This window comes from Natrix helvetica (genome assembly GCF_964273705.1).
Source record: "Natrix helvetica genome assembly, chromosome: 16".
NCBI classification, from domain to species: Eukaryota; Metazoa; Chordata; class Lepidosauria; order Squamata; family Natricidae; genus Natrix; species Natrix helvetica.
The window spans coordinates 5,254,423-5,272,479 of record NC_138563.1 but is presented as its reverse complement, the minus strand read 5'-3'; the positions used below and the strand labels follow the sequence as shown (position 1 = coordinate 5,272,479).

The 18,057-nt window shown below is 45.0% G+C and overlaps 1 protein-coding gene across 1 annotated transcript in view; it reads right to left on the bottom strand.

Annotated features, from left to right (window-relative positions):
* Nucleotides 1-1,586: 1,586 nt before the first annotated feature.
* CADM3 (cell adhesion molecule 3) overlaps nt 1,587-18,057 on the bottom strand; it is a 77,228-nt gene continuing 60,757 nt past the window's right edge. The window contains exons 2-9 of the mRNA XM_081968239.1: nt 16,461-16,601; nt 11,950-12,102; nt 10,421-10,558; nt 9,302-9,472; nt 8,319-8,409; nt 7,612-7,778; nt 5,082-5,207; nt 1,587-3,889 (exon numbers count right to left, since the gene is read on the bottom strand). Of these exons, the coding sequence (XP_081824365.1) occupies nt 3,771-3,889; nt 5,082-5,207; nt 7,612-7,778; nt 8,319-8,409; nt 9,302-9,472; nt 10,421-10,558; nt 11,950-12,102; nt 16,461-16,601 (1,106 nt within the window). The 3' untranslated portion in view covers nt 1,587-3,770. The remainder of the gene's footprint in view (nt 3,890-5,081; nt 5,208-7,611; nt 7,779-8,318; nt 8,410-9,301; nt 9,473-10,420; nt 10,559-11,949; nt 12,103-16,460; nt 16,602-18,057) is intronic.

Sequence of the window (18,057 nt, the reverse complement as noted above, 5' to 3'; positions counted from 1 at the left end):
TGCAAGGAATATCAATCTTTCCCAGATAAACCTCCAAGTGGCCTCAACGACCCTCTAAAAGGATGCAAATGACTGGCTATCTGCAAGGAATATAAATCCATCCATCCTCCACCATCCAGTCACAGCTGAAGAAGCTTCTTGGATGAAAAACGAAATCTCTTCAAAGAAAAAATGCAGAAGTCCAGTTGCGCCTTGAAAAAGCACCTTTTTCAACCATGACCTTGGATGACTGAGCATCTCCATAAACATGGAGTTGTGTAACTCCAGTAGATAAGTCTTAATGGGATCCCCCACAGGTCTCTCACAAATCCTGTGAGTTGGTGGTCCTTCCTTCGACGTGTGGTCGGGGATCCATCATCTACCCAGAGATCGTTCCTTTTTATCGGCCTCAAATCACGCTGCAAATTTCAAACTAACGACCGTATAAAGCACAACCACCTTATTCCAAGAAAGATCTAGCTATTTACAGTATCAGCTGTATAGAAAGCCGGGCTCTTAAGATCTCAGTTATAGAAGTTGCCAGGAGACCATGCATGGATACAGGTTGAATGTCCTTGGGAAGTTGGGTGGCTTGGGACACCCACCCAACTGTAGAGCCTGATCGGATGGAGAAACAGCCCCCCACCCCTTCCCAATGCTACATCCTGCCAAAAACTAGTTAAACCGACGCAAAAAATTGTGAGGATTTTGTTCCTGTGTCCGTATAACCCATCCTGAAAAATGAAACGTTGTAGAAACAAAATAAAACGAACTCGCCAATGCTAAGGCAACAGATTTCCCCACCCCGGATTGGATGTTAAAACGCGAAAAGTCCAACCTTCTCGTTTCATGCAGGTTAGTTCAAGTTCATGTCGCTTTATTTCATGCAAAGGCCCACCACGTTTCTAGCCCTCACCGAGGCGTCTGTGAAAACTTTGAAAAAACACTGGCAGTAGTCACGGGATAATAAAGTGTCCGGGGTAGATACTTGATTTTTTTAAAGTGGGTGGTTACAATTTTGTTGCGGCGTCAGCTGGCAAGCGGATGAGTTCCCGGGCCTGATTTTTTTAACATCTCCCCCCCGCTAAAATCACGCCAATTTCCTGATCGTGAGTAAACTGTTAAAATTTCTCCTTCCGAGATCCCATCGTGAGACCCCCTGAGAGCGCAGGATTTGCAACGAAGGTGAGTAAAATGCGTGAGTTGGCCAAACGCCACCATTTCCCATCCTGGTGAAAGAAAATGGGGGCCGTTTGCTCGTAATTGTGTTCGGGGGGGGGCTGAGATCCACCCTCCCCCCCATCTTATAGTCAGCAGCGAACATTTTACGGTGGAGGCAGCTGCTTTCAAGGACCCTGTTGATCCAACTCTCCCCATCACGGGACGTGTTTGGAGTTTGCCATCTCGGGGAGCTCGCCCCAAAGTCCATTCTCATCTCTATGGCAAGGAAGACACAGAAGGGTGTGACACCCTGGTACACTCACACAGTGTGGCTCACAAAATGGAGGAAGATACTGGCGACCCCTTTTAAAACACCCGTGTCCGCCATCGCCACCCCCACCCACCCCCACTTCCTGTGGTCGGGAAGCTTCAACGACACCCAACCACACTTTCACAACATATATGTATTTTTTTTTTGCCATGGGTTTGGGTAGGGGCTTCATTGGGTAGCTGGCGCCCCTCGGTAACACAGACCACAAAACGACATCCTTCTCTCGGACAAAGAGAGAAACGAAACGAGACTGAAGGATAAAATCAGTTCGCGAGGACTTCCCCTCCGGCACGGACCTTTCCCCATTCTTCCCCAGACACCAAGTAAGGGGGTTCCAGCACAGACACACACCCCCGCTCCCCAAATTCTTCCAAATCACGAGAACCCAAGTAAGAGATATCAGTTCTTCAAAATCGAGAGGACTCGAGCCATCGGTTGGTCCGACTTCGTCCAAATTCTGGATCCGAATAATTGATGCTCCAGATCAAGAAAGATCCAAGTAATTGGTCCTTGTTTGTCTAAATCTAGGAGGAGGTGAGTTATCTTGATCCTTTTTTTTTTCTGCCCCGAATCATTGAAATTCAAGTGATAAGTGCCAATTTTGTCTGAATGAAAAGGAGTCAAATCACCGGTACCAATTCGTCCAGATCATTGGCCCTGAATCATTGACTCCAGTTGTTCAGAATGAAGAGGATTTAAAATAACTAGTACCAATTTGTCCAAACTAAGAATCCAAATTCTGAAGATTTTTTTTCCCCCGAATCCAGAGGACTCAAGGGACTCGTACCGATTTGTGTGAAGAAGGGCACCTGATGAAGAAGACGTCAAAAACAGAGACTGTTCCTTCTTATTCAGGAAGACCCAAGGAATAAAGCAAAACAAAAAAAGATTCTTCCAACAATAAGGGAATTATTTGTGGCTCAAAGAACTTCTTTACCTTCTCAAGGTAAATATATCTTACTTGGTTCAACTATCTCAAACCTTTTGGTCCTTCATCCCATCCAAGATTTGTGGGAGAAATTGAAAGATTTCTCTCTGGGAGGTAGGACCCCCACATCGCACCTATGGGGGTGGGTGGGTTTACTCCCGGGTAGCATATGCGAAACCCCCCCTCCCCCATTTATTTATTTGTGTGTTTGTTTGCACGAACTGATTTTATCCTGGAGGCCGTAGCCCACAACGAGGACCCTCCTAAAGAACGCAGAGACAGACCCATCCAATCCCTCAAACGTCCCCCAACCCTACCACCGAGACATGCCTACAACAGAAGGGGGCAAGAACAGAGGTCTTCCAAAAAATGGGGGGAGGGAAAGGAGGGAGGAGGGAAGAGGCACCCACCCCCAAAATCAACAGCCCTGAAAACAAGCCGAAAGGAAGGAAAGAAGGAAAGAAATGGGAGGAAGGAAGGAAGGAGAAAGGGAAGGAAGGAAGGAAATGGGAGGAAGGAAGGAAGAAAGGAGAAAGGGAAGGAAGGACATGGGAAGAAGGGAGAGAAAGGGAAGGAAGGAAAAGGGGAAGGAAATGGGAAGAAGGGAAGAAGGAAGGAAGGAAGGAAGGGGAAAAGGAAGGAAGGAAAAAAGGAAGGAAATGGGAGGAAGGAAGGAAGAAAGGAGAAAGGGAAGGAAGGACATGGGAAGAAGGGAGAGAAAGGGAAGGAAGGAAAAGGGGAAGGAAATGGGAAGAAGGGAAGAAGGAAGGAAGGAAGGAAGGAAGGAAGGGGAAAAGGAAGGAAATGGGAGGAAGGAAGGAAGGAAGGAAAGAGAAAGGGGAGGAAGATAGCATCATCACTCACTCTTCAGTTCTGTGTGTATAGTGTGAGCCTGGCAGCCATGGGTGTGTAGATACAAGCAAGCAGGAAAAGCTGAGGGGGGGTCTTTTGTTGGTTTCCAAGCATTCCCAATGTTCAGAAGGGGGGGAGGGGTTCTTCCCCCCTTCCCATGTGGTTGCAATGTTTTATACAAGTTCAAGAAGCATCATGAGCCAGCTGATGTTTTTATGCCCCCTTCTTCCTCTCTCTCTCTCTCTCTCTCTCTTTCTTTCTCTCCTTCTCCGTCTGTGGTTAGTCTAGGCCCTGCCTCACTTACTGTCCCTCTGTTCTTCCCGTCCAATTTCATCCCGGGCACGAGAGAAACGCCATAGACATATTGGGTGGGTGGGTTCCGTTGTCATCCGATGGTTGAGGTCGGGGTCCAATTGGCCACTACAACTTCTTCCTTTTCCCTCCCCCTCCTCCTCTTCCTCCTCCTCCTCCTCCTTTCTCCCCCCTGCTGCCCTGCCACCATGCCCCACCCTTCCCCTCTCAGATGAAATATTCCTTCTTGTCATCCCCGCCTGTTTGGCCTCCCTCTGCGTTGATAATGGCCGTGTCGGCATCAGGAGCATCATCCGAACCTTTGGCCTCGTGGGTCAGGTAGGTACCTGTGCGGGAGGGAAGGAAGGATGGTGACAGAGAAGGAAGGGAGGAAAATAAAAGGGAGGGAAGGAAGGATGGTGACAGAGAAGGAAGGGAGGAAAATAAAAGGGAGGGAAGGAAGGATGGTGATAGAGAAGAAAGGAAGGAAAATAAAAGGGAGGGAGGGAGGAAGATGATACAGGAGGAAGGGAGGAAGGAAGGAGAAAGGGAGGTAGGGAGGTAGGTAAGGAAGGGTGGTGATAGAGAAGAAAGGAAGGAAAATAAAAGGGAGGGAGGGAGGAAGATGATACAGGAGGAAGGGAGGAAGGAAGGAGAAAGGGAGGGGAGAAAGGAAGGAAGGGCAGTGATAGAGAAGAAAGGCAGGAAAATAAAAGGGAGAGAGGAAGATAACACAGGAGGAAGGAAGGAAGGAAGGAAGAAAGAAAGATAAAAGGAAGGGAGGAAGATGATACATGAGGAAGGGAGGAAGGAAGAAGAAAGGGAGGTAGGTAGGTAGGTAAGGAAGGGTGGTGATAGAGAAGAAAGGAAGGAAAATAAAAGGGAGGGAGGGAGGAAGATGATAAGGAAGGAAAGAAGGAGGAAGGGAGGGAGGGAGGGAGGGAAGGAAGGAAGTGATGATAGAGAAGGGAGGAAGAAAATTAAAAGGGAGGGAAGGAGGAAAATGATACAGGAGGGAGGGAAGAAAGGAAGGAAAATAAAAGGGGAGGGAAGAAGATGATATGGAAGGAAGGAAGGAAGGAGAAAGGAGGGAAGGAAAAAAGGGTGGTGATAGAGAAGGAAGGAAGGTAAATATAAGGGAGGGAGGGAGAGAAGAAGGAAGGAAAGAAGGGTAAGTGACAGAGAGAAGAAATGAGGGAGGAAGCATGAAGAGGGAAGGAAGGAGGGAAGGAAGAAGACAAATGAGAGTTATTTGGCTTAATTCCTAAGTAAAACAGACACAAATTATTGCACCCAAATTTTGATCATGTAGATTCTGCACCCGTCATTAAGTGCAGTGACTTTTTTCATTGCCACTGTAACTTTGAACCGTCGCTAAACGAGCAGCTGTAAATTGAGGGACTGCCTGTGTGCTTCCAATCTGGGCAACAGATCGACCGGGCTCCTGAAGGAACAGCTAAGAGCTGAGCCAGTGGAACTCCAAGACACATGAAGATGGAACGAGAGGGACCGAAGGGGCAGGAGAAGGCTGGCTCTTACCTTTGTGCCGAATCAAGTAGTGTCCGAGAACGATGAGGAGGATGAGGAGGAAGAAGATGACAAAGGCTACGATGCCCCCAACAATGGCGTGATAGCTGCTCCTTTGCGGTGTCATGGGACTCGCATCTGTTCCGGATAGAAACAGGATGTGAGATTCAGTGGCCAAACCAAAGTGAAAATAGAAAATAGAGATAGAGGTAGAACAGGATTCTGAATAGAAATAGAATAGAATTAGAATACAATAGAATAGAATTCAGAATAGGATAGAATAAGATTAATATAGAATAGGAATGGAATAGAATAGGATTCAGAATAGAATAGAATAAAATTAATATATAATAGAATAGAGAACAAAATATGATTCTGAATAGAAAAGAATAGAATAGGAATAGAATAGAATAGGATTCAAAATAGAATAGAATAGAATTCTGAATAGAATAGAATTCAGATTAGAATAGAATAGGATTAATATAGAATAGGAATGGAATAGAATAGGATTCAGAATAGAATAGAATAAAATTAATATATAATAGAATAGAGAACAAAATATGATTCTGAATAGAAAAGAATAGAATAGGAATAGAATAGAATAGGATTCAAAATAGAATAGAATAGAATTCTGAATAGAATAGAATTCAGATTAGAATAGAATAGGATTAATATAGAATAGGAATGGAATAGAATAGGATTCAGAATAGAATAGAATAAAATTAATATATAATAGAATAGAGAACAAAATATGATTCTGAATAGAAAAGAATAGAATAGGAATAGAATAGAATAGAATTCAGATTAGAATAGAATAGGGTTAATATAGAATAGAATAGAGAATAGAATAGGATTCTGAATAGAATAGAAAATAGAACATAATATGATTCTGAATAGAATAGAATAGGATTAATATAGGATAGAATAGGAATGAAATAGGAATAGAATAGAACAGAATTAATATAGAATAGAGAATAGAATAGGATTCTGAATAGAATAGAAAATAGAACAGAATAGGTTTCTGAATAGAATAGAATAGAATAGGGTATAGGAATAGAAATAGAATAGAATAGAATACAATTCTGATTAGAATAGAATAGAATAGAATAGTAGAATAGAATATAGAAAATAGAATGGAATAGAACAGAACAGAAAGAATAAAAGCACAGAAGAGAAGAGAACAGAATAAAAGAACAGAACAGAACTAAATCTGGTCAAGAATTATGACCATTTTCAAGTTCTTGGCTAAGGTGAAATGTAAGCCAAATACTTTTGGATTTTCTCTATTCATTTCCTGACTGTAGAGAGCCAAAATGGCTTTTTGAGGATTTCAATTTAGTTTTTCTCCCCAAGTTTGTGGGTGCAATAAAAGTTGCTAACCAGGACAAATATGGATGTCCCTCCTTCGTTACATCCACCAGGACCCCTGGTAGGCTAATCTTCATGACAAAATTAGGACCTTTATTAGATTGCTCTAGATTAATTTTTAATGACTCTGGTATTGTCTGAAGTTAATTTTTAATGGTGTGTATTTGGGTTAATGACCTTTTCAAACTGGCTGATTTTCTGCCCGTTGCAGGAAAGTTGGCGGTAGGCGTTGGCCATAAATAAAATAATTAGTCAAGGCTGGCGTTTCCCCCCCACAATTTTCATTTCCACAACACCCCTTGGAGGTAGATGAAAAGAGTTGGCACAGGATTGGGAGCTTTAGGATGAAGGATGAAGGGCTGCCCCAAAGAAGAGGGAGTCAAGCTATTCTCCAAAGCACCTGAAGGCAGGACAAGAAGCAATGGGTGGAAACTAATCAAGGAGAGAAGCAACTTAGAACTATGGAGGAATTTCCTGACAGTGGGAACAATTAAATCAGAAAATTAGAACCATAAACCAGTGGGACGACTTGCCTCAAGAAGTCATGCTCCAACACTGGAGATTTCTGAACAAGAGACTGGATAGTCATTTGTCCAGATGGTCTGCTTGAGCAGGGGGTTGGACTAGAAGACCTCCAAGGTCCCTTCCAACTCCTTCCTTCCTTCCTTCCTTCCTTCCTTCCTTCCTTCCTTCCTTCCTTCCTTCCTTCCTTCCTTCCTTCCTTCCTTCCCCTTCCCTTCCACAAATAGCAGATAGTTAATCTGCTATCTCTCTCTCTCTCTCCTTCCTTTCTCCCTCCCTCCCTTCCAGAAAAGGTTTTTTAAAGAAGAGACTGGACAATCATTTGTCTGAAATGGGATAGGGTCTCCTGCTTGAGCAAGGGGTTGGACTAGAAGACCTCCAAGGTCCCTTCCAACTCTGTTATTCCTTCCTTCCTTCCTTCCTTCCTTCCTTCCTTCCTTCCTTCCTTCCTTCCTTCCTTCCTTCCTTCCTTCCTTCCTTCCTTCCTGGAAAGAAGGTTGTTAAGAAGAAACTGGACAACCATTTGTCTGAAATGGTAGAGGGTCTCCTGCTTGAGCAAGGGGTTGGACTAGAAGACCTCCAAGGTCCCTTCCAACACTGTTATTCTGTTAGTAAGTCAACTTAGCAGATGGGGCTAGAAAAGTCGGCTTACCGCTGACAGAGAGGGTGTATCTTGCAATGGAGTCGCCCACAAGATTGGAAGCATAGCAAATATAAGTCCCACTATCGCTTTTGTTTAAGTTGGGGAAGGAGAGGATGTTATCTTGAGCGTCCAACAAAGTGTCCACACCATCCTTCTCCCACTTGTAATCCTGAGGGCTGTAAGGGAAGGAAGAAGAGAGTCATCTCAAACGATTCGAACAGATGAATGTATCAAAGAGTTTATTTTGGGCTTCATTTACAGGCAGTCCTCGCTTAACAACCACTTTAGGGGATGTAAAGTGGGGCTCTCCATGAAGTGGTGCGGTGGCCTAGAGGTGGAGCTCTGGCCTCACAATCAAGGAGGCTGGGAGTTCGATCCTATGTAGAGGCAGATATTTCTCTCTCTGGGCACGATGAGAATAGATCTGCCGAAACAAAACTCCGCATCGGCAACAGGAAGGGCATCGGGCCATTCAAATGCTCCATTCATTGGCTCAGACTCCACCCAGCAAGGGATTAAGGGGTCATTAAATGAAGATGAAAGTGGGACTTTCTAACCTTGACAACTTTTAAAGACTTGTGGACTTCAACTCCCAGAATTCCTCGGCCATCTAGGAGTTGAAGTCCACAAGTCTTCAAGTTGCCAGGGTTGGAGACTCCCTGCTGTAAAGCACCCCCTGGTGGTCAAAAATGGTTCTGCTGCTACAGGAAACTTACATCGGATTCCCTTCCCCTTTGCAGTGTAGCACTAAACTGTCCCCTTCTTGTGGGTGTTCTGGTTTGGGTTCAATCTTTGCCGTTGGTTTGTCTGCGGAGAAAACGAGCAAGGAGAAAATGAGGAAAATCAGTAAGCAGAAGTACTAACATCGTTAACTGTTCTGACCGAGGCTTCCCAAGAGCATGAAGCCAACTCCTTGTCCCGACAATAAATCCCTTTTCTTAACTGACTGTGAATTCTGCTCATTCACCTCCAGCAAAGTCTTTCGAGGGAGGACTTATGGTCACAGACCTTATTTGGCTTGGAGTGCTGCCAGGCCGATCTCGGCAAAACTTGGCAAGGAGTCTCATGAACCAATGAAGCGAACGAATGGTCTCCTGCAAACTCCACTCCCCTTTTGCTCCTCTTTTATTTCCTCTGGGAGGAGCCATTCATCATCTACCTGTGGCCTTACTCCCAAGTTGACCCCTGTTCTTTAGCTGTTCCCTTCATGTCTGGCAGCTCTGTGCATGCACACACTGGGAACAGGCTCCAGCTGTTCTTCTGCCCCAGGGATGTCTGACTCTGAAGGCAACTGATCACTGCCAGACGGCCCTGGCCCCCTCTCTGCCTTCGACACAGAGCCTTCCCCAGACTCCAGGACTGGCCCAGGTTCCTCACCCCAACCTTCTCACTGTCCAAATTGGCTGCCATTTCCACTGGCTGCTGCCGGCCACAACACCGGCTCTCACACCGCTTGTTTCCATCAAACATGCCACACACCCTCATCTCATCTCAACATGTCAATTGCCTGCTTCCTCTCCGACCCCTCCACTCCCCTGCAGGATGCCAGAAATTAAAAACGGGGTGGGAGGAACTCTGGGAGTTGTAGTCCACCTATTTGCAAGTGGCCAAAGTTGAGAAACAGGTTGGCAAGCTTCAAACGATCATAATTCTGCAAGATTTTCAAAATAAAGTCCCGTGCTTGGCCCGGGTCACATACAGTAGACGGAGAGACGCTGCAAGGCCGATTTCTCAGAGATTTGCAAAGACGAGTGATCAACCGTGCACGAGACGTTGGCACCGTCGTCCTCTTTGCCGACTGTAATTTCTACTTGGCTGGTGACCGTAAAGGTTTTCCCATTGGCATCTTTGGAGACTTCCATTGGCTGGCCTGTTTGGGAGGGACAGAGAGAGGAAAAACAAAGTAAGATTGGTGGCTTAGCAGAAGGAGAGAAGAGAGCGGGGTGACTTAGGTGCAAGAGGTTATCAAAACGCATCCTTTAAGATTCTGGATCACAACGTGCTTAGGGGATAGAATAGAATAGAAAACAGAATAGAATAGAAGAGATGAGAAAATAGAATAGAATAGAATGGGAGAATAGAACAGAATAGAGAATAGGATAGAAGAGTAGAGAATAGGAGAATGGAAGAGACTGGAGAACAGGATAGGATAGAATAGAATAGAATAAAAAAACAAAAGAGAAGAGAAAATAGAAGAGAATAGGAGAGGATAGAAGAGAAGAGGGTAGGAGGATAGGATAGAATAGAATAAAAAACAAAAGAGAAGAGAAAATAGAAGTGAAGAGAAGAAAAAATAGAAGAGAAGAGAATAGGAGAATAGAAGAGAATAGAGAATATAGAATAGGAGAGGCTAGAAGAGAAGAAGATAGGAGGATAGGATAGGATAAAATAGAATAGACTAAAAAAAGAAGAGAAGAGAAAATGGAAGAGAAGAGAATAGGAGAATAGAAGAGAATAGAGGATAGGATGGGATAGGAGAATAGAGAAGAGAATAGTTGGAAGGGACCTTGGAGGTCTTCTAGTCCAACCCCCTGCTTAGGCATTAATTGCATTAATTAAGTTAAGACCACTGTAAGGCCACTGTATGTTAAGGGTCACACAACCTGATTTAAGAGGCCTTAAAGGAAGATGGAGCTAAACCAGAAAGGAAAACTAGCACCTGTGCTTCCATGTTCAAGTGCAGTCTACCTGCCAATACCGAATGGTAAAGGCATCGCTCCCAATTTGATGAAGATTTCACAAGTAGAACGGAAACAAACTGGATGGCCCCAATCTAACATCCTTCTTAGGTTCTTAAATAGTTGTGCTGGCAACTTACCTGTCAAGAGTTTTTCACCCTTATTCCATCTGAGTTGAGCTGCTGGCTTACTGCCAGAAGAGACACATGTCAACACAGCCACGCCTCCTTCCCTAAGAGGACCTGAGTAACCAGAGATTTGGGGTTTCTGTGGGATTCCTGAAAGGAAAGAGCAACAATGAGGACTAGCGACTTAAAAGTATCCCGGAGAAGACTGTTCTGACCTAGGCTTCCCCAGCAGCACGAAGCCGAGTCCTCGTCACGATAAACCCCTTTTATTGAATTGAGGGTGAATTCCTCTCCAGCAAAGTCTTTCCTCTCCCACAGTCTTTCAAGAGAGTTTACAATTACCAACCTTGATCAGGCTTGGAGAGGGGCCCAGGCCGATATCTTTCAGATGCCGCAATACTTGGCAAGAATGCAGGAATGAACTAATGGACTCCTGCAAGCTCCACTCCCCTTGCGCTCCTCTTTTATTCCCCATGGGAAGGGCCATTCACCATCCACCTGTGGCCTTCCTCCCAAATTGACCCGTTCTTTAGCTGTTCCCTTTGTCTGGCAGCTCTGCGCATGCGCCCACTGGGAACAGGCTCCAGCTGTTCTTCTGCCCCACTGAAGGCAGCTGATAACTGTCAGACGGCCCTGGCCCCCTCTCTGCCTCCGAGACAGAGCCCTCATCAGAGCCTTCCCCAGACTCCAGGACTGGCCCAGGTTCCTCCCCAACCCTCCTCACTCTCTGAATCTGCTGCCAACTCTGCTGGCCGCCGGTGGACCACAATGAAGACACTTAGTTTGAAGCATTTCTTCCTCACCGGGATGACATCTCCCCTGCCTCGTTATTAAATATGTCCCAATTGTTGCTGCTTCTTCAACAATACTCTTGCGCCTGGGATGTACAGAACAGTCATTCCATTCCTGGAACGTTTCATTCTCCTCCCTCCCCCCCGTATACATTCTCGTTTTCCCCTGGGAATTTGCAACTCATGGGCCTGTATTCAGAAGTGTACAGGCAGTTCTCGACTTACAACCATTCATTTTGTGACCGTTTGGAGCGCCGTTGCTGATGACCCGTTTTTCCACACTTATGACCGCTGCAGCATTCCCCGGAGTCACATGATCCAAATTCAGACGCTCGGCCACTGGCATGTACTTATGACGGTCACAGCGTCCCGGGGTCATGCGATCCTGTGTTGCGACCTTCCGATGAGCCAAGCCAATGGGGAAGTCGGATTCACTTAACGACCGTGTGACTAACTGAACCGCTGCACGACTGGCTTAGCCGCCGCGGTGTGAAAAGTTCGTAAAGTTGAGGCAAAGCTTAGCAACTGTCTCGCTTAGCAACGGAACATTGGCTGGTGGTCGTGAGTCGAGGACTACTTGCGCTTCCAAGGCAGATGGAAATTTTGGGCCCGATTGTGGTTGTGAGTCCAAGACAGGATATGACTGGGATATTCCAGATGGAGCTAGCCCCAACATCTTGGGAAGACTGAAATATTATGGGAACAGACCCTCCCGTTTTGGGTATGTTGTCACTGACCCCTTTGCCTCACCCAAGACGGTGACCATCGCTTTTGCAGTCCGTACAGGCCGGGTAAATATCGTGCAGGTATATTCTCCCTCATCAGCCAGAGTGGTGTTATCGATGCTTATGCTCAGCTCGTTGGCCGTCGAATTCTCCAGCTGGATTCGAAGGTCTCGCAATGCTAGGTCAAGGAAGGAGGGGGAGTGAGAGAAGGGGTAGAGAGGGTCACCTTAGGTCTGTTTGTCTGTCTATCTGTCAAAGTATATTCATGAACTGGAATAGGGCTGAGTAACAAGGTCAGCCAATGGGAGCTGAGACACTTTGGAGCCTGGGCATGGCTTAGCTCTGTAGCTCTGAGTCTGTGCTAGAATTAAAACTAGTCTCGTCTGCTGCTGGAACTGAAAGTGGAAACTGTTCTCCCTCTCATCTGTTTGTGTGTTTGCTTGTACTCTCCACCATGTTGGGAGAATCACTCTTGGTATTGTATATATGTCTCATGTGTTAATGTATGTAAAGAGAGGTTAATGAATCTTGCTGAATCAGTTACCTGTGTGTGCTTTCTGGATTTGATCACTGCAACAAACTCTGATTCTATCTATCTATCTATCTATCTATCTATCTATCTATCTATCTATCTATCCATCCATCCATCCATCCATCCATCCATCCATCCATCCATCCATCCATCTATTTTATATAGCTCATCTCATCAAAAGCAATCTTCCTATCTCCCTCCCTCCCTCCCTTCCCTCCTCCCTCCACTCATATCTATCTATCTATCCATCTATCTATCTATCTATCTATCTATCTATCTATCTATCTATCTATCTATCTATCTATCTATCTATCTATCTATCTATCTATCTATCTATCTATCTATCTATCTATCTATCTATCTATCTATCTATCTATCTATCTATCTACCTACCTACCTACCTACCTACCTACCTACCTACCTACCTACCTACCTACCCACCCACCCACCCACCCACCCATACAATGAAGCTAAAACAGTGAATAAATACATAAAACCAGTTATTGTTTTTTATAGACTAAAACAAAAAACAAAACAAAGACATTTGCTACTGTTTTCAACAGCTTGAAAAAGTTTTAATTCTTTTCCTATCCTGGAAAAATGTACAGGTCAAGATTTTAAACCTCAACTGAAATGTAAAATCAGGGAAAGCTCTAAAGTGCAAATGTATACAGATTTCCTTTTAAACATTAACACAGTGTTACTCAGGCCTAGCAACTTTAAGAGGACTTCAACTCCCAGAGTTCCCCCTGCCCCATCTTGGAGTGGCAAAGTTTTGGATGACCACTAGAGGACAGCAAAGAGATAGAAATCTCCTTGCTGCCATCTAGTGGTCATTTCCATGGTGGTGAGTTGGATTCCCAGAATTCCCATGGCTGGCTGGGGAATTCTGGGCGTTGACGTCCGCTCATCTTGAAGTTGCTAAGCTGGAGAAACACCGCGCTAGAGAATTTCACACCCGTAACTACAGGAAATCAAGAAGAATGCTGTATGTGTGGCAGTAACAAAACCAACAACACGCTGGATGCAATCGCACGCTCCAGTGGGAACGCGAGAACTCTGTGTTTAGGGGGACATTCGGTGGCAAAGGAATCAGTAAGAGATTGCAAATTGTTCAGCGCCACCTGTATTTGTGTGAATTCCAGACCAAAATACTATAAAATCTTTCTGTGTGACACTTGCAAAGTGTTTTTCTGTTAACGTTCATCTTCACGCCTTCAAATAAATAAACAAAAGTTGAAATTATGCTGATGACGTAAAATTATTTAATGCCACCGACAATGCTGCTACCCTACAAAGCAACCTTGAATGGTTGCGCATTTGGCAACTCCACATCTTGACCAACAAATGCTCTGTCCTACGCACTGGCTATAAAAATCAGCACATCAAATACGGGCCGGGCGGATATGACCTCGTAGAGGACCTTTACTCTGTCAAGGACCTAGGAGTCCTCATCTCAAACGATCTAAGCCCCAGAGCTCACTGTAACAGCACTGCCAAAAATGCATTAAGAGTTGTTAACCTAATTTTATGAAGCTTCTTCTCCGGTAACATTGTATTGCTAACTAGGGCATACAAAACCTTTGCCAGACCAATTCTCGAATACAGCTGATCTGCCTGGAATCCACATCGTATATTGGATATTAATACGATTGAGAGAGTCCAGAGGTATTTCGCGAGAAGAGTCCTCCACTCCTCTGCTCACAACAGAATCCCTTATGCCACCAGGCTCGAAATTTTGGGCTGGGACAACCTAGAACTATGCCACCTACGGTCTGACTTAAACACAGTGCACAAAATTGTCTGTTACAACGTCCTACCTGTCAACGACTACTTCAGCTTCAACCGCAAATAACACACGGTCAAACAATCGATACAAACTCAAGGTAAACCGCTCCAAACTCGATGGCAGAAAATACGACTTCAGCAACAGAGGGGTCAACGCCTGGAATGCTCTACCCGACTTCCTTGTTACATCCTCAAACTCCCAAAACTTTAACCTTAAACTGTCTATCATGGAGCTCACACCATTCCTAAGAGGTCCGTAAAAGTGGGCGTGCATAAGCACACCAGCGTGCCTACCGTCCCTGTCCTACTGTCCCCATTTATTTGTACTCATTTCTCTTGTTCGTGTCCATGTTTATACTTATACTTGTTATCTTGTACATGTTCGACAAACTAAATAGAAAATAAACAAACAAAAGTTGGAATGAGCAAGCCACAGCTTCAGTGGATTGCTACGTGATCCATGGCAAGCAGGCAGAAGGAAACAAAGAGACCAAATTTAAAGGAAAATAAAATCAAACTTCTTCCCCAGCTTGCAAATCAAAACAAAGAGAAAAAAAATCCAGCGATCCACAACGTTGTAAATGCTATTAAAAACATGTGTGACATGACATGGAATCCTTAGACTTTGCCATATGAAAATCAATAGGCTTTCCCCCTTAGATTTATAGGGCTGGGGCATTAATCAATAAATCATAGATCACATTTGGATAAACATCTCGGCAATTCAACAAACGAAGAGCAGCCATTGTTTCTCTCAATGCCAAGCCTGGAGCAAAACAATTGTTTTGGGAATTCTTGCATAGAGCAGGCTTCGTTTGAGGATGGCAAGAAGAAGAAGAAAAAGTTTCATCTGTTAAACTTTGGGTATACATATTATCATGGCTTCGAGTTTATATTCTACTTGTGATGCATAATCAGAGGAGATTATGGAAAGAACAGCAGAGCAGAGCAAAGACAATATGGAATGGAATGGAATAATGAAATAGAATAGAATAGAACAAAATAGAGAAAGAATAGAATAAGGAATAGAATAGCATAGACTAGACTAGACTAGAAAAAGGAATAGACTAGAATAAATAGAATAGAATAGGATTCTGAGTAGAATGGAGTGGAATAGAATAGAAAAATGGAATGGAATGGAATGGAATAGAATAGAAGAAGGAATAGTATAGAATAGAGAGAATAGAATAGACTAGGATTCTTAATGGAATGGAATGGAATAGAATAGAGAAAATAGAAATGGAATAGGATAGGATAGAATAGGATAGGATAGGAGTTGGAAGGGACCTTGGAGGTCTTCTATACCAACCTCCTGCTCAAGCCATTTCAGATAAATGGTTGTCTGGTCAATTAAATATGTGTGATCCAAAATAACTTGGTTTTCTATTTAGACCAACCCTCCCCCCCCCCCCCAACTCTCCAAGATTTTAAAAGTAGCTGATTTGGGCTCTTTTAAAGCAAATTGTTTTGCTTTTTAACACCAGTTTTCAAGTGTGGCCTTTCGAATGTGTTAGTCATGCCTGCTGGTGAGAAGGAGGAAGATACCGAAAATATATAGATTACATCAACAATAAAAAATGTATTGTGTCCGTAGCATATTAATAGCTTCCAGGTGGGAGAAAACAAATCAGCCATCATATTCTCCTTGAGGGGGGAAATAGATATGTATATATATATATATGTTTTGCCGGTCGCTCGGAGGCAATTTTGAATTGCCGCAGGTGAGCAAGGAAAACAGGCGTTTTAAAGGTTTGTTTGCCGACCGCCCCTTATCTCCTTTAACCAGGCAGGAGAAATCCCCATTGAAGCCAATGCTTTATTTCCCTTTATTGGACAAGGACTGAGATTCTCCAAAAGGCCGCTGGATTTTACCTTCCTCTCCGTGACATCAAGAGGGGCTGCTGGAAGGCAGATTTTGGATGCCGGAAAAGGGGACAGGTTGCCAGGGCCAAGAAAATATAAAACCGCGACAAAACAGAAGCTCGGTTTGCAAACCCCGCTTCCAAATGGAGCCGGAGGGATTTGGCCGGTGGCTAATTGCATTTGTTATTGGTGTGCGCTGACAGCCTACGGCGTTTCCCCCCCATCATTGGGATTTAAAGGATAAATCACGGTAAATAAATGTGGGGATTGTCACCGGCAGTAGCCACAGCTGTCGGCCTCCCGCCTTTGGGCTGGGAAGGGGGTGGGGTGTTGATGATGCCACCAGGCGTTACCTCGTTTTTCTCCAAAGTAGAGCGTCTGCTGAGCAGGGTTGGACCACTGGAGCGAGGAATCTTCTGGATCCTCCACCTTGCAGGAGAGGATGACTTTCGAACCCGCCACCACGACTTCATCGGAGGTCGCCGGCTGGCTTCCTGTAAAAAAAAAAAAAAAGGACACAGCGATGAGCCACAATTTAGGGGAGTCAACAAAAGCTCCCCCTTTGTCAGGGTAATGATTTAAGCACTTGACCAGCTGATACGATGACGTAATGCTGGGAATGTGTCAGCAAGGTTTTTGGGCTGATATCACTTTAAGAGCCTGTCATAAGAAGAGGCCCTGTTGGGGGCGTATCTCTCCCTCTGTGTGTGTGTGTGTGTGTGTGCTTCCGTGCTGTAATTGCTGATTGCTGCTTGTTTGAGGTCCGGCTAAAGTACGCGTATGTATATATTCTTTGTAGATAAAACCACTATTTAAATACAAACCTTCGTTTTACTGTATTTGCTGCTGGGTTGACTCACATAGTCACATAAATCACTCGATTTTGGCCACCAGGGGGAGTGCCAGCCTCTCCTCCTCTTTTAGCTGCCTTGAGGACTAGCCGCTTAGGTCAACTTTGGATGCCAGCCACGACCAGCGACCAGCGAAGGAAAGCCAAGGAACGAAGACTCCATTGGCAGCACCGGCACAAACAGCAAAAACTTCCTTTCATGGTTGACCCCCTTAAGATTTCCAAGCCAAAGCGTTTCATTGACCTCTCCCCCTCCTCCAAAAATGCTGGGGGCGCCGTCCATCTCAGCACATTCTGCACCGCCTAGTTAATCCAGGAAATGCAGGTCAGGGGCCCCCAGTTCCTCCCTCCCTTTGCCCCATCCTCTGAAGGACTCCCAAGCAGCTCTTGGCCAGGTTCCCAAGTTCAGAGCTTCTGCTGTTGCCTCCTCCCCTTCCCAACACTCCCCAACAAACAACCAGCCCCTTGTCTTGGCCCGGCTGCCCCCGTGTTGCTATTCAGAGGCAGCCCCGGGCAAACAGCCACACACAGGGAAACTTCCCAGCACTTCACATGACAAGGCCGGGCAGCCAAGGAATTTCACCAAGTGGGCGCGAAATCAGGCTCGGTCCAAAACGGCTAAATGATATTTCAGAAGGTCTGTTGGGCAGGGTGGGTGGGTCCCAAAGCTGGCAGAGGGAAGGAGGAGACCTCCAAAGGTGTCCTTCCACAGCAAGGGGTCCCCCAATCTCTCCTGCACACCCCCCTAAGCGGTGGTCAAAGAAACATTGCTCGTAGCCAGATTTATTTATTTTTTAAAGGCATGTTCAGATGCCAACCAGTCTGGCTCCTTTCCTTCAACGGATAATTAGAACTGCAGGAAAAAACAAGGGCTACCAACCTGCCTTCCATTGAGGACCTGTAATTTGCAGCCGTCAAAAAGAGGGATGTGAAAGTATCTACAGAACCCTCGCATCCTGGACATAAATTGTTTCAACTCCTACCCTCAAAAACGATGCTATAGGGCACTGCACACCAGAACAACTAGACACAAGGACGGTTTTTTCCCAGACGCCATCACTCTGCTTAACAACTAATTCCAACAACACTGTCAAACTATT